The 16,903-nt window shown below is 40.5% G+C and overlaps 2 protein-coding genes across 2 annotated transcripts in view; both read left to right on the top strand.

Annotated features, from left to right (window-relative positions):
• The window catches only part of LOC127987559 (uncharacterized), a 1,718,354-nt gene that overhangs the window by 1,170,807 nt on the left and 530,644 nt on the right, over positions 1–16,903 (top strand). The window lies entirely within an intron of this gene.
• The window catches only part of LOC127987617 (protein NLRC3-like), a 69,004-nt gene continuing 52,266 nt past the window's right edge, over positions 166–16,903 (top strand). The window contains exon 1 of the mRNA XM_052589991.1: positions 166–595. Within this exon, the coding sequence (XP_052445951.1) occupies positions 573–595 (23 nt within the window). The 5' untranslated portion in view covers positions 166–572. The remainder of the gene's footprint in view (positions 596–16,903) is intronic.

Below are 16,903 nucleotides of genomic sequence, written 5' to 3'. Positions count from 1 at the left end.
TGAATATGATAGATAACAGTCCAGGAAGAGTGAAAATAATAATGCAGTGTTTAAATGTATTCGGTGTAATATCCTCTCTCCAGTACAGCAGGTGGCAGTAACTGTTCAGCTCGCTCGAGACTCTCCAGTAAAACCCACGAAGAAGAAGAAAACGAAAGTAACTGCAGAAAACACGCAGATAGCAAGAGAAAGCGTTGATCTTTGGATTTGATGCATGCCATGACCTAGAAAACATTTTATATTTACAAGCTTAGCAAAAAAATACTTATTTCTGAAGGTTTTTCCGTATTTCACTTCTGGTTTATGTTGTTGTTTTCGTGACGCGAAATCGAAAGTGTTTTTAAACCAGCAATTTCTCATTAAGATCATCTGGTTATTCTACATGGCAGTGCATTTGATTGTAACTCACTTTATTTTATATAGTGTTTTTGTTGCTGTTGCTGCTAACTGAACATATTTCTTGATCTCATTAACCTCTTCATCTCCAGGTCACACTGAACAGCAGATTGTTGTCTCAAGCCAGTGCTGATCAATGACAGTTTAGCTGCAGTCTGTCAGAGAAGAGAGGAAAGATGAGTCTCTCACAGAAACAGAGGTAAGACTGAGTCTGTTTTCAGAGAATCATTTTAAACACTGCTGCACTTTCAGAGGATTGCTGGAAAAAAAAACAAAAAAACAACACCTTTGTTTTATGTTTAGAAATTATTTGCACAACTTCAGAGCTTCGTTACTTCCTAATAAAAAAATAACATAGACATATTTAAAAAGTAACCAAATAGATGATAAATATCTGAGAATTGAAAATCAAAATCATCATCATTTACAGTCAATTTACAGTCACTCTTCAGCACTGGGTCTGTACTTAAGTAAATTATTCCACATCAGTGATTTGGGTTTTTAGGTCATAAATTTACTGTCGGACATTAAAATTGACTTCAAACTTAATTTAAAGGGTCATAAGATGTTTTTGAATGTTTTCATTTTCCTTTAGTGTGTAATGTATCTGTTTGTGTAAGATCTTCAAAGTTAGAAAGGTCACAGTCTCCTGCAAAGTGATTTATTCTGTCTAACAGAGAACACTGATCCAGAAATGATTAAAATGTCTTGACTGAAGTCCAGCTATTAATTTCACAAATGTGTGCATCACAATGTGAAATATTAGCGTAATGCTGTTCAAAGGTTTACACAAAGAGAAGACGAGGCTTCAGTGAGTTGTAGTGTTGTCGTCATGTTGTGGAGACGCTGTGTGTTTGGATGAGAAAGAAAACCCTAAATACACTGTACATAAAATACAATAAACCAAAAGGTATTTATTATCTTTGACACTGTAAAGTTGTGTTGGCTTATTTCTCCACTAAGATGCTTGTGATAGAAATGAATGAAATAAAACAATAACTCACTGATTTCCTCTTTATTGAACTCAGTCTGGAGCTTCTTTCCAGTAACACAATCACACAAGCAGACACAAGGAGGTATAAATTAACCATGGAAAATAGATCATGCAGCCAAACATGAATATGTCTTTCCATCTATCCATAGTCATAGATGGACAAATGCATGTCTATACTGTGCTTCATTACCATCCTCAACAGTGAAGCTCTTTAAATGAGACTGAAGGAGCTCCTGTAGTAAAGTGTTTTGTTCTTTGTGTCATTAGTGTAAGATCAGACTCACATGTGTCCAGCTCTGTGTCTGTGAAGAGTGACCGGTCAAAGAGAGAACCAGTAAACTTCAGTGAAGAAACAACATCACGAACAGAACGGTATTTGATGTGTTTCTTATTTTTCTTTAAACATAGACTGTGTCAGAAAGTGTGTCAGTGAATAATTATCATACAACTACTTGTAGTCAATAAATTTATCACTTATTTATTGTTTTTCTCTTTGCTAAAATCTTTAAAATATACTTTGGTCATATATATATTTTTTTCGTAAAAATGCAGTATTTTAATAATTTTATTTACTATCAGGTTTCAGTGTGAAACATTAGATCCAGATTTACAGTCTCACAGAAACCGCACAAATTTTACAGACAGTCTCCTGCAGATCTTCCAGGTAATAAAACACATTTTCAAGAACATTTAATAATTATAATAAACAAATATGTTAATGAATAAGAGTGTGACAGAACTTTTATTTCAACTTTTTTCTTTTTAAGAACCTATAAAATAAGAATGAAAGCCTATTTTTATTAATATTTAAAACAAAGTAATGTTTGTCTCAACTTGATTTTTGATGAATATTTTTAATTACTGAATAAATAATTTTGACCAAATATAGGCATTTTTTCTCTCATTCATTCTATTCTTTGTAGGATCTTGAGAGCAAAGTGATCAAATTTCTGAAGAAAGAACTGGAAAAGTTTAAGAAAATTTTACAAAAAGAGAACTTGCAATACTTTGTGAAGGACTTTAATGAGAACAGATGCAGTATGAAAGAAGCAGCTCTTGATCTCACGCTCTACTTCCTGAGAGAGATGAAGCAAGATGAAGCTGCTGATACTCTAGAAGGTAAGAGACTCATGATCATCTGTCAGAGTGTCACTTATAAATGTAGAGAGAAAATAAGACTAAACAATATCTGTATTTTTGTTTCTGTTTAGATGAGCTGATCTTCATTCATCAGCTAAAGTGTAGCCTAAAGAAGAAGTATCAATGTGTGTTTGAAGGAATTGCAAAGCAAGGTAACTCTACACTTCTGAAGAACATCTACACAGATCTCTATATCACTCAGGGTTGTAGTGAACAGGTCAATACTGAACATGAGGTGAGACAGATTGAAGTTGCTTCCAGACGTCATGAATCACAGGAGATACAGATTGAGTGCAAACATTTGTTTGAAGCACCTGAACAAGACAAGCAGATCAGAACTGTACTGACAAAAGGAGTTGCTGGCATCGGAAAATCAGTCTCTGTGCAGAAGTTTGTTCTGGATTGGGCCGAAGGAAAAGAAAATCAAGATATCAGCTTCATATTTCCTCTTCCATTCAGAGAGATGAACTTAAAGGAGAAAGAAAAACTAAGTTTGATGGACTTTATAACTCAGTTTTTCCCAGAGACAAAAGGACTGAACCTCACAAGAAGAAATCAATTCAAAGTCTTGTTCATTCTTGATGGATTGGATGAATGTCGACTTCCTGTAAACTTTAAGGATAATGAGACGTGGTCTGATGTTTCATCACCAGCCTCTCTGGATGTTCTCCTGACGAACCTCATCAAGGGAAATCTGCTTCCTTCTGCTCTCATCTGGATCACCAGCAGACCAGCAGCTGCCAGTAAGATTCCTCCTGACTGTATCGACCGGCTGACAGAGATACGAGGATTCAATGATGCACAAAAGGAGGAGTACTTCAGAAAAAGAGTCACGGATGAGAATCAGGCCAAAGAAATCATTGATCATGTTAAACAATCAAAGAGTCTCTTTATCATGTGCCACATCCCAGTCTTCTGCTGGATTTCAGCCACTGTTCTCCAGAACATTTTAGAGGAGAAAATAAATAATGTTGTGAAAAACAATCAGGCTGATGATGTCTCCAAAACACTGCAGAAGTCAAATACTGAAGACACTCCTAAGACTCTGACACAAATGTACACACACTTCCTCAGATTTCAGATCCAGCAGAGCAGACGAAAGTATGATGGAGAACATACACCAGATGTTTCCTGGGATAAAGATGCCATCTTTTCACTGGGGAAACTGGCATTTGATCAGCTGGAAAGAAACAATGTGATCTTCTATGACACAGATCTGGAAGCCTGTGGTATTGACGTCTATAAGGCATCAGTGTACTCAGGCATGTGTACCCAGATCTTTAAGGAGGAAACCGGGATCACTCTTGGTACCATGTACTGCTTCGTTCACTTGAGCATTCAAGAGTTTATTGCAGCCCTTTATGCACATCTGTTTCTAGACCTCAATAAGAAATATGTGTTTGATCAAGACTCTACAGAAAAGGAAAAAAGTGAAACCATGATTGATTTGCTCAAGACTGCAGTGGACAAAGCACTAGAGAGTGATAATGGACACCTGGATCTTTTTCTTCGCTTCCTCCTTGGTTTGTCACTCCAGTCCAATCAGAGACTCTTACAGGGTCTTTTGACACATGAAGAAGACAATGAGCAGAGCAAAGAGGAAATAGTTCAGTACATCAAGCAGAAATTAGAGTCTAATCTGTCTCCAGAGAGGTCCATCAATCTGTTCTACTGTCTGAATGAACTGAACGACCAAACTCTGGTTGAAGACATTCAGACCCACCTTAGCAAAGGAAGTCTCTCATCTGCTGATCTTTCTCCTGCCCAGTGGTCTGCTTTGGTCTTTGTGTTGTTGACATCAGACGAGGAGCTGGAGGAGTTTGAGCTTCAGAAATTCAAGAAATCAGACGAGTGTCTCATTAGATTATCAGCAGTCATCAAAACCTGCAAAAGAGCTCTGTAAGTTATTTAATATATTTTGTCATGTTTTGTTCTCATCTTAAAATTGCATTAATCTACATTGATACTAGGGGTGAAACGTTCAACTTTTTCACGTTTCGGTTTGTATCACGGTTTTATGATAACGGTTTCGGTACAGTTCGTTATGTGCTATGTTTATGGAAAAACTATACTTTCAAACAAAAGTAACGAAAATAAGAATATTTTAATTACAAACAACAGCACAAAAAAATACAATGGAGATATTAATAAAAGATTTGTATTAGATACAAAAAAACTGTGATTTTCAAGGCAAGGCAAGTTTATTTATATAGTACATTTCGTACACAATGGTAATTCAAAGTGCTTTACATAAAATAAAGTAAAATAATCATGAAGAACAAAAATAAAACAAGCAATTTTAAAACTTTGAAAATATAAAAAAATTGACTTATTTAAAATGATTTTAAGAAAGAAATAGAAAATGATTTTACATAAAATTAATTTAATATGTAAAATACAATGCAATCAGTTTGGACATCGCACAGTGCTCATTCAATAAATGCACAGCTAAACAGATGAGTTTTGAGTCTAGATGTAAATGTGACTAGTGTTTTAGCACATCTGATCTCTTCTGGAAGCAGATTCCAACTGCGAGTGGCATAGTAGCTAGAGGCGGACTCCCCTTGTTTTGTGTGAACTCTTGGTATTTCTAACTGACTCTATTTTAATGATCTGAGTGGTCTGTTAGGTTTATATTCAGTGAACATATCTGCAATGTATTCCAGTTCTAGGTCACTGAGTGACCTATATAGGTATCTATCATACACCCGGCACAATGCGACGCAAGGCGCAGTGCAAGTGTGTTTGCTAGTGTCAGTCCGGCGCTGTTCGCATTTTACCGTCCAGCACAGTGCGCGTTGACTTTGCTTATTACACACAGGGATGCGCATCACACAAATATGCCAAATATTAAAAACAAAAGGATTACAGTGAAATAATATTATTGTGTATGCTACATAAGTATAAAAATTTAAGGATGGATAGTCATTGAATGTATTAGAATTAGGCTATCTATTTGCTATTCAGCCTATTGCTACTTATAATGATGAATGAAATTGGCGAATTTATTGAACAATTGTGCCAATACACACACATATTTATTAAAGGGGGGGTGAAATGCTATTTCATGCATACTGAGTTTTTTATACTGTTAAAAAGTTGGATTCCCATGCTTAACATGGACAAAGTTTAAAAAATTAAGTTGTACGCTTGAAGGAGTATTTTTGTTCCAAAAAAACCTCTTCCGGTTTGTCACAAGTTTCTGAAAGTTTTTCTCGAGTATGGCTCTGTGTGACGTTAGATGGAGCGGAATTTCCTTATATGGGTCCTAAGTGCGCGCTCTTCCGGCAGAAGAAGAGCTCTTCCCGTATAGCAGAGCACTGAGAGAGGCTGAGCACAGCCTGATCAGAGCGAGAGCATCGCGAAAAGTCACAAAAGAAGTGTGTTTTTGGTTGCCAGGGCAAGACAACCCTGCACAGATTACCAAAAGAGAAACAGCATTAAGGGACCAGTGGATGGAGTTTATTTTTACAGAGCATCAACGGAGTTGTGCAAGTGTTTTTGTTTGTTCCCTGCATTTCGGATTGCACATCGTTTATTTCTTAAGGATAATGCAGTCCCAACGGAAAAGGTCACGATTGTGTGTTGGAACCACATGCGGTGAGTAAAACTGCTTCAAATATCTCTGTGTTGTTAACTTAGCTATCAGCGCGTAAGCACATCAAGTAAACAACATGCCATGTTGTCATCAAACTGCACTTTCCACATGTACAGCTTAAAAAATAAAAATAAAAAAAAAGACGACATAAAGTGGAACTTAGTCATTTTCCAAAACCGCTAAGCAAATATATACAGTTTCAGTACATACCACATAGCATACCGCCTTTGCTGATGCTGCTCTTGTTAAAGTTCAGCCTCTGGATCTGTGTCACAGCTTCCACATGCTCTCAACTCAAAAGCCTACTGGCGCTCGTGATTCTTTAGCTCCGCCCACACGTCACGCCTCTAGGCGCTCGTGTTTTTCCGGGAAAAATCGGTACAGACTATCTTTCTCTTATAAATATAATAAAAATAAAGACTTTTTGGAGTTATGAAGGATGCAGTACTACTCTATAGGTACTCAAGATTAACAGGATATTGAGTGAAAACGAGCATTTCACCCCCCCTTTAACTAACTCATTGTGCGGAGCTTTGGTGGATTCCTGCTTGTCCCATAGATGATCTGCTCGTGCGTTTTAACTTCGCGCATTAGTAAATCGGTTTCTTTGCTTGAGAAGTGTTCAGCTTTTCCGACAACAAATTCCGCCATGTAAATAGTGACATGCCATGGTGCGAGCGCATCTCGCTCTTAAAGGGAATGGGAGATGACACTCTGATTGGTTTATTGAACGTTACGCCCCTTACTTATTAAGAGAATTGGGACAACCCATTCCAAAAATGTGCCCGGTGCACGGACCATTTTCCATCATTAAAATAGCAAGAGTGGATTTGTGTGACGCCTGGTGAAAGGACAGTCTGGAAACAATAGCGAGTTAATGAATTTAATGAGATGATGTTGAAAGACAAAGACACACAATGACGATGAACACAGCTACACTCCAGAGGGATGGTAAGGTGGTGAGTAATCCAGACGGTAGTGGAGGGAAGGTGAAGAATCCGGGTGTTGACGGCGTGAGGCAGCAGGAAAGAGTGGCACAGGAACTGCGGGGAACAGAGCCGAAGGTAAGTGTCCGTGGCTGAGTGATCGTGCGGAGAGTGGATGAGGTTCTGGGGAAACACAGACATCCAAACGCAAACTACACAGAAGCCAGACGGGCGTAAACACAACGACATGAAACAACGATCTCACAAACACTAGACGTGAAACAAACCATTATATAGAGGATGAGTAATGAGTGGCAGCTGATGCTGATATAATTAACGGAAACGCCCACAACTAATCAGTGCAGACGCGGAACACACAGAATTCACCACAAAGTGTAAACAACCCAAGATCACGGTTTACCAACCTTGACAGTACCCCCCCCCCCAAGAACTCCTCTTGGAGTTCCCAGAAGGGCCTACCTGCTGATTGTATTAATCAATAAGGGAGTGATCCAATATGTCCCTAGCAGGTACCCATCTCCTCTCCTCCGGACCGTAACCTTCCCAGTCCACCAGATACTGGAATCCTCGTCCCCTCTGTCTCGAGTCCAGAATGCGATTAACCGAATAAGTCGGTTCCCCATCTACGAGATGCGCCGGCGGGGGAACCGGAGTAGGCGGATTAATACGTGCATAAAACACAGGTTTAATTTTGGACACATGAAAGGCGGGGTGTATCCTCTTGTACGCAGGAGGTAGTTTGAGGCGGACTGTCACCGGACTAATGATTTTGGTGATAGTGAACGGGCCGATAATTTTGGGAGCTAGTTTATTAGAAACGGATCGCAATGGAATGTTACTTGTAGAAAGCCACACCTTTTGACCCACGACGTAGACGGGAGGCTTTGACCGGTGGCGATTGGCCTTGGCCTTAGTGCGCTCCCTCACCCGGAGCAGAGTCTCACGGGCTCTGGTCCAGGTGCGGTGGCACCTCTGGACAAACGCGTGAGCGGAGGGGACCGCGACTTCAGATTCCAGACTGGGAAACGCTGGTGGCTGGTACACTACACTGAAACGGAGAGAGGCCCGTAGCTGACACTGGCAACGAATTGTGGGCGTACGTGATCTAAAACAGTAACCGCTGTCTCCTTGGTTGTCGGTAATTTGGGCAAGGGAATGAAATGTGCCGCCTTCGAGAACCGGTCCACTACAGTCAAAACGACTGTCATGCCATTAGAGGGCGGGAGGGCGGTGACAAAATCTAGAGCGATATGTGACCAGGGTCTCGAAGGGACAGACAGCGGTTGAAGAAGCCCATCAGGAGGTCGGTTAGATTACTTACCACTGGCGCAAACTGAACAAGCCAAAACAAAATCGCGGACATCGTGAGCCATATGTGGCCACCAGAATCGTTGTCTAACCAACCCATTAGTTCTACTTATCCCTGGATGACAAGCCATGTTGGAACAATGACCCCACTGGACAATTTCGGACCTTAGAAGGCATTACCCCTTCTAAGGCCGTCTTGACCTTCGACTCGACCTCCCATACGAGTGCTGAGACTACTAATCTCTCAGGCAAAATACACTCAGGAGTAGCGGGACAGGCGGAGGGATCAAAAAGACGTGACAAAGAATCGGGTTTAACATTTTTGGAACCCGGGCGGTATGATAGGGTAAATTCAAAACGGCCGAAAAAAAAGTGCCCACCGAGCCTGCCTGGAATTGAGTCTTTTGGCAGTTCTGATGTACTCTAAATTCTTGTGATCTGTCCAAACAATAAAGGGAACCCCTGAACCCTCTATCCAGTGGTGCCACTCCTCCAACGCTAATTTGACCGCCAACAACTCTCTATTGCCAATTTTTTCTCTCATCGATTATCTCCTGCCGAACGTAATTATGACGCAAGGGTGGACCTTATCGTCTGAAGCAGCACGTTGGGACAACACTGCTCCTACCCCCACCTCTGATGCGTCGACCTCCACCACGAACTGCCGTGTGGGATCAGAGGCGACAAGGATGGGAGCCGAAACAAAGCGGTTCTTGAGGTTAGAGAACGCAGCCTCAGTTGCGTCAGACCACCTGAACGGAGTACTAGGGGAGGTCAAGGCTGTCAGAGGTGAGGCTAGTTGGCTGTAATTACGGAAAAAATGCCGATAGAAATTGGCGAACCCCAGAAACCGCTGTTGGGCCTTACGGGAATCTGGAGATGGCCAATATATCACAGCCTTTACCTTATCATAGTCCATTCGTATTCCCTCAGACGACACGATATACCCTAGGAAGGGGACCGACTGTGCATGGAATACGCACTTCTCCGCCTTGACAAAAAGCCCATTCTCTAATAACCTCTGGACCTCTCGTCTGACGTGTTGCACATGTTCCTGGAGAGATGAAGAAAAAATCAGTATGTCATCCAGGTAAACATATATAAACTGATCTACCATATCTCTCAACACGTCATTCACAAGTGCTTGAAAAACCCCAGGCGAGTTGGAGAGCCCGAACGGCATCACCAAATATTCAAAGTGCCCTCTAGGGGTATTAAAGGCAGTTTTCCATTCATCCCCCTTCCTGATGCGGATCAAATGATAAGCGTTACGTAAATCCAATTTTGTGAATACAGATGCTCCCTGCAACCTCTCGAAAGCTGAAGACATGAGTGGTAATGGATAAGTATTTTTAATAGTAATGTTGTTCAGCTATCGGTAATCAATGCAAGGTCGCAGAGAACCATCCTTCTTACCCACAAAAAAGAACACCGCCCCCGCTGGAGAAGAGGAAGGATGGATAAACCCAGAGGCTAAGGAGTCAGAAATATATTTCTCCATGGCCTCCCTCTCAGGAATAGAAAGAGAGTATAACTTGCCTTTAGGCGGAGATTTACCTGACACTAAGTCTATGGCACAGTCGTAGGGACGATGCGGAGGAAGAGAAGCAGCCCGTGACTTACTGAACACTTCCTTCAGGTCCAGATACTCGACGGGCACGTTTGGCAAAGCCATGGTCTCCTTCTGAAAGACAGAAACAGAAACAACAGGACAAGCAGAAACCAGACAAGACTCATGACATCTTTCACTCCACAATGTGACAGTGTTAGAACACCGGGGAGTCCATTAGGAAAAAGGATATGGTTTCTTGATGGTTGCCAGATGTGATGACTGTGATGTGATCAGTATGGTGGGTGACGTGAGGCAGTTCCTGGCCGTTGAGTGCGGTGACATGGATGGGGAGAGACACAGGAAGGACAGGAATGTTCAAGTGATGTGCCAGTGAAGAATCCATAAAGTTACCTTCGGCTCCGGAGTCCAGAAGAGCGTGACACTCGTGATGTTGATTTCTCCACCGCAGTTTCACCGGAAGGAGGGTCGATGATGTAGGTGAGGACTTCTCAGCGGAGATCCCACCCGATAGTAGCCTCAGGTTTACTACCGGGCTGGGTTCTTTAACCGGGCATGAGTAGATGTTATGGTCAGAGCCTCCACAGTATAAACATAGTCCTTGGGATCTCCACCGTTCCCTCTCCCTCCGGGACAGCCGAGCTCGACCCACCTGCATGGGCTCGTGATCGTTGACAGGACCGACCGTGTTCTCTTGACTCAAGCGCCCCCTACTGGGAGAAAATGAAGGTCTGGAAGGACTGTGTTGGCGGCCCAGGCGATTAAACCTGGCCTCCACCCGCAACACCAGGTCTATGAGTTCGTTGAGAGTAGGGGGCAGCTCGAGGAGGTAGATCTCCTGCAGAACACGGTCGGATAACCCATGCAGGAATCTATCCCACTGCGCCGCCTCGTTCCACTGGCACGCGGCCGCCAGGGTGCGGAACTCGATGGAATACTCGGTGACAGATCAATGTCCTTGTCGGAGTTCCGAGAGGCGATGGGCGGCCTCCCTGCCGGTCGCGGCCCGGTCGAAGACTCTCTTCATCTCAGCAGACAGGAGGTGGAACGAGGCCAACACGGATGACGATTTTCCCACACCGCCGTTCCCCATAAGGCAGCCTTGCCAGAGAGAAGTGTGAGCGTGAATGCTACTTTGGATTCTTCTGTAGCGAAAGTGCGGGGCTGCAGAGAAAAATGCATCGAGCATTTGTTAAGGAATGTTCTACAAAAAGTTGGCTCACCAGCGTAATTCTCCGGCGCCGGAAGTTGCGGCTCTGGCCGGAAGTGGTCCTGGGGAATCCCCGGGGGAACGGTCGGCGCAGGCGGTGCAATGGGCACAGTGGGAGACGTGAGCTGATGTATCTGCTGGGTGAGCTCGGACACCTGTGTCACCAGCGATTGGAAAGCGCGTCCGGTGTTCGAGATGCTCTCCTGCTGCTGATCCATTCTTTTGCTGCTGTGGTGCATGAATTCCGTGAGGGTATTGGTGCTCGCTGCTTCCATGTTGGTGAGATCGTTCTGTGACGGCTGGTGAAAGGACAGTCTGGAAACAATAGCGAGTTAATGAATTTAATGAGATGATGTTGAAAGACAAAGACACACAATGATGATGAACACAGCTACACTCCAGAGGGATGAGAGAGAGTGGATGAGGTTCTGGGTAAACACAGACATCCAAACGCAAACTACACAGTAGCCAGACAGGGGTAACCACAACGACATGAAACAAAGATCTCACAAACACTAGACGTGAGACAAACCATTATATAGAGGATGAGTAATGAGTGGCAGCTGATGCTGATACAATTAACGGAAATGCCCACAACTAATCAGTGCAGACGCAGACCACACAGAATTCACCACAAAGTGTAAACAACCCAAGATCACGGTTTACCAACCGTGACAATTTGGACATGCCCTGAGTGCACCTACACTGTGCGCTTTATACTTTGCATTTAGATAATTTAAATGCATGCTGAACACTGCCATATATTATTATTATTTTTTTATATATAGCCTGTCTTTTTTGCTCGCATTTTTGGCCATTTTTCTCTTCGATAATTTGCAGATGTCAGTGCATACCTACACTGAACAAAATTATAAAAGCAACACTTTTTTGTTTTTGTCCCCATTTGTCATGAGCTGAACTCAGAGATCTAAGACTTCTTCTGTGTACACAAAAGGCCTATTTCTCTCAAATATTGTTCAAAAGTCAAGTCAAGTCACCTTTATTTATATAGCGCTTTAACCCTCTAAGCTCCACAGTCGCAAAATTGCGACTGGACGTCATACTTAATAAAATAGATTGTAGTTCCTTATATGGTGTAATATCTTAATTTTATCGCCAGATGGCTAATACAAAGTTGTACCGTGAGGATTTGTTGCAAATGTTGTTCGCCGATTCTGCCTGAAGGGGAATATTTGCCTTTTGTAAATGACGATCGGCTGTCTAATGATCGCGCTTCTCGCGGTAAATGTTTCCAGCACAATGGTGCTGCCGTGCAAGGCGAGAGTGTTCACGAAGCACAAACAAGCGATCATTTCGACACTTTGCTCAACGGCGATGCAGGTGGCAGAGTTGAACGTGGTCATAGTGTCCATAGGAGAGCTGTTGCTGATCGCGCACGCTCTAATGCACGGCCGGCAGACAGTACAGGTGCAGTCAGTGTGGAGAAGGTGCGCTCTGCGCTGCGTCATGCAATGAATGAGAGGAACCATACTCTCAAGAGCTACGAACTGTCACATAGATACCTGATTGGGCAGATAGCTGGTCAACTGATCAAAAAATAGGCACATGTATTTTACTATGGCACAGTAATATAGTAATAATGTACTACTTTTCACATTTTTTTTTCTGATCATTTGGAATGAGAATAAAAAAATTAAATAAAAACCAACAACAACGATCAAATACAAAAAAAAAAGAAAGAAAAAAAATTGAAAATAAGTTCAAACATCCATTCAATATTTATTATTTCCTGAATATTACTGATGAACTGATCAAAAAGTAGGCTACTGTTCACATGTGTTTTACTACTATATAGTGTAGTAATATAGTAATAATTTAGTACTTTCTCATGTTTTATTGTTGGCTTCCTCTTTTCTGATAAGTTGGAATGAGGATAAAAAAGACACACACACACACACAAACATGCAAATATGTTCAAACATCAATTCAATATCTAATATTTACTGAATATTATGAAATTCAATTACATTTTAATTCAATTCAAGTGTATTTGTATAGCACTTTTTACAATACAAATCATTACAAAGCAACTTTACAGAAAATTGTTTCTACAATATTTAGTAATAGCTTATAAATTTGAGATGGCCGCCCCTGGTGACGTCATAATATGCAAATTAGATGAGTATCGTTACACCCCACATAAACTTTCGATTATGCCAAACATTTTTCTAATTGAAAGTATATCTCTATCTTTAAGCCCTTTTAAGCCACAAGCTTTTGAAATCTTGATGTCAAAATACAACATTTTTTTCCAAAAAAACGTGGCGCCTTAAGGGTTAAACAAAATGCATTGCCTCAAAGCAATTGAACAACATTCATTAGGAAAACAGTGTGTCAATAATGCAAAATGACAGTTAAAGGCAGTTCATCATTGAATTCAGTGATGTCTTCTCTGTTCAGTTTAAATAGTGTCTGTGCATTTATTTGCAATCAAGTCAACGATATTGCTGTAGTTGATCTCCTCTGACCAGACAAAACCAGTAGTTCAATTCCAGGCTGCAGGAAACTCAGATTGTGCAGAAGAATCATCTGTTCCTGTGGTCTTGTCCTGATGGTCCTCTGAGACAAGGTCTTTACAGGGGATTTGTATCTGGGGCTCTAGTTGTCCTGGTCTCCACTGTCTTTCAGGGATGTAGAGTTCCTTTCTAGGTGCTGATCCACCATCTGGTCTGGATACAGACTGGATCTGGTGGCTACGGTGACCTCGGAATAAGAGAGAAACAGACTAATATTAGCGTAGATGCCATTCTTCCAATGATGTAGCAAGTAAAAAATAAGTGTAATTTTAACTGTAAAATTTTGTAAAAACGCTACGGAAAAAAAACTGATAATAGGTTAACAGTAAGTTCCCGTACTATATACAGGGAAAAACTGTAAAAGATCTAACAAAGCATTTAATGTAAATTTACAGTAAAATTCTGTTAATTATACAGCTTTTAGAAGTAAAAAAAGAACAAATCAATGTATAATTTACAGTCTAAAACTGTAAACTGATATTCCCAGAATTCCCTGCGTGACACTCCACGTTTGAAAGTATTTTGTTTAAATAATCATGTTTTTAAATAGTTCTTGTTATCAGTTATGTACATTTGAGCTTTATGTTACATCTTCTGTTGCTTAATGAAAGTTTTTTGCATTATTTAAGTATCACATGTGTTACCATGATGGTGTTTTGTGTTTCCATAAATGTGCACCTTCTATATGTTAATATATACTTCTGCTTGTGGTGAAGCTACTTGTGATGAGCTTTGATACTTCATGTGGCTTTCTCTTATACAGTACCATCTTTATTATTATGGTGGTTGTCAGTATTTTTCAAGGTACAAAACAGATTTAATTTTGTGTGTTGTTGAATTTACTGGTTTATATTCACATTTTCTTGTTTGTAAATTACAGCTTTATATTGTAAAATTAACAGTTTTTGACGTAAATGTGTTTACAGTTTTCTGTATTTTTACAAAATTATTCTGGCAACCACAGCTGCCAAAAAGTTTTTGTAAAAACAACAAGAAATTTTTTACAGTGTAGATTTAAACTGCAAGAGTGTGTCTGCCTCCCGAACAATGTAAGGTAGGTTATTCCAGAGTTTAGGCGCCAAATAGGAAAAGGATCTGCCGCCCGCAGTTGATTTTGATATTCTAGGTATTATCAAATTGCCTGAGTTTTGAAAACGTAGTGGACATAGAGGATTATAATGTAAAAGGAGCTCATTCAAATACTGAGGTGCAAAACCATTCAGGGCTTTATAAGTAATAAGCAATATTTTAAAATCTATATGATGTTTGATAGGGAGCCAGTGCAGTGTTGACAGGACCTGGCTAATATGGTCATACTTCCTGGTTCTAGTAAGAACTCTTGCTGCTGCATTTTTGACTTGCTGTAGTTTGTTTACTAAGCGTGCAGAACAACCACCCAATAAAGCATTAAAATAATCTAACCTTGAGGTCATAAATGCATGGATTAACATTTCTGCATTTGACATTGAGAGCATAGGCCGTAATTTAGATGTATTTTTGAGATGGAAAAATGCAGTTTTACAAATGCTAGAAACGTGGCTTTATAAGGAAAGATTGCGATCAAATAGCACACCTAGGTTCCTAACTGATGACGAAGAATTGAAAGAGCTGCCATCAAGTCTTAGACAATGCTCTAGGTTATGACATGCAGAGTTTTTATGTCCTATAATTAACACCTCTGTTTTTTTTTTTCAGAATTTAGCAGTAAGAAATTACTCGTCATCCAGTTTTTTATATCGACTATGCATTCCATTAGTTTTTCAAATTGGTGTGTTTCACCGGGCCGCGAAGAAATATAGAGCTGACTATCATCAGCATAACAGTGAAAGCTAAGACCATGTTTCCTGATGATATATCCCAAGTGTAACATATAAAGCGTGAAGAGTAGCGGCCCTAGTACTGAGCCTTGAGGTACTCCATACTGCACTTGTGATCGATATGATACATCTTCATTCACTGCTACGAACTGATGGCGGTCATATAAGTACAATTTAAACCATGCTAGTGCCCTTCCATTAATGCCAACATGTGTTCAAGTCTATGCAAAAGAATGTTGTGGTCAATTGTGTCAAACGCAGCACTAAGATCCAATAAAACTAATAGAGAGATACAATCACGATCAGATGATAAGAGCAGGTCATTTGTAACTCCAAGGAGAGCAGTCTCAGTACTATGATACGGTCTAAATCCTGACTGGAAATCCTCACATATACCATTTTTCTCTAAGAAGGAATATAATTGTGAGGATACCACCTTTTCTAGTATCTTGGACAGAAAAGGGAGATTCGAGATTGGTCTATAATTAACTTGTTTCTTTGGGGTCAAATTGTCATTTTTTTTTATGAGAGGCTTAATAACAGCCAGTTTGAAGGTTTTGGGGACATATCCTAATGACAATGAGGAATTAATAATGGTCAGAAGAGGACCTATGACTTCTGGAAGCACCTCTTTTAGGAGCTTAGATGGTATAGGGTCTAACATACATGTTGTTGGTTTAGATGATTTAACAAGTTTATACAATTCTTCCTATCCTATAGTAGAGAATGAGTGGAACTGTTCCTTATGGGGTCTATAGCGCACTGTCTGATGCGATACTGTAGCTGACGGCTGAATGGTTACAATTTTATCTCTAATAGTATCGATTTTAGAAGTAAAGTAGTTCATAAAGGCATTACTGCTGTGATGTTGGGAAATGTCAACACTTGTTGAGGCTTTATTTTTTGGTAATTTAGCAAATACCTGGGGTTATGTTTGTTTTCTTCTAAAAGAGAAGAAAAGTAATCAGATCTAGCAGTTTTTAATGCTTTTCTGTAGGATAGGTTACTTTCCCGTCAAGCAATACAAAATACCTCTAGTTTTGTTTTCCTCCAGCTGCGCTCCATTTTTCGGGCTGCTCTCTTTAGGGTGCGATTATGCTCATTATACCATGGTGTCATACTGGTTTCCTTAACCTTCATTAAGCGTAAAGGAGCAACTGTATTTAAAATGCTAGAAAAGAGAGAGTCCATAGTTTCTGTTAAATCAAACTAAATAATGATCTGAGATATCATCACTTGGCTGCATAATTTCAACACTATCAACTCCATATAACCAATTCCATGTGACAGTGTTAAGTCTAGAGTATGATTTCGACAATGAGTAGGTCCTGAAACGTGTTGTCTAACCCCAATAGAGTTCAGAATGTCTATAAATGCTGATCCCAG

Source organism: Carassius gibelio, chromosome B22, assembly GCF_023724105.1.
Source record: "Carassius gibelio isolate Cgi1373 ecotype wild population from Czech Republic chromosome B22, carGib1.2-hapl.c, whole genome shotgun sequence".
NCBI classification, from domain to species: Eukaryota; Metazoa; Chordata; class Actinopteri; order Cypriniformes; family Cyprinidae; genus Carassius; species Carassius gibelio.
This window is presented reverse-complemented; position numbering and strand designations above follow the sequence as displayed.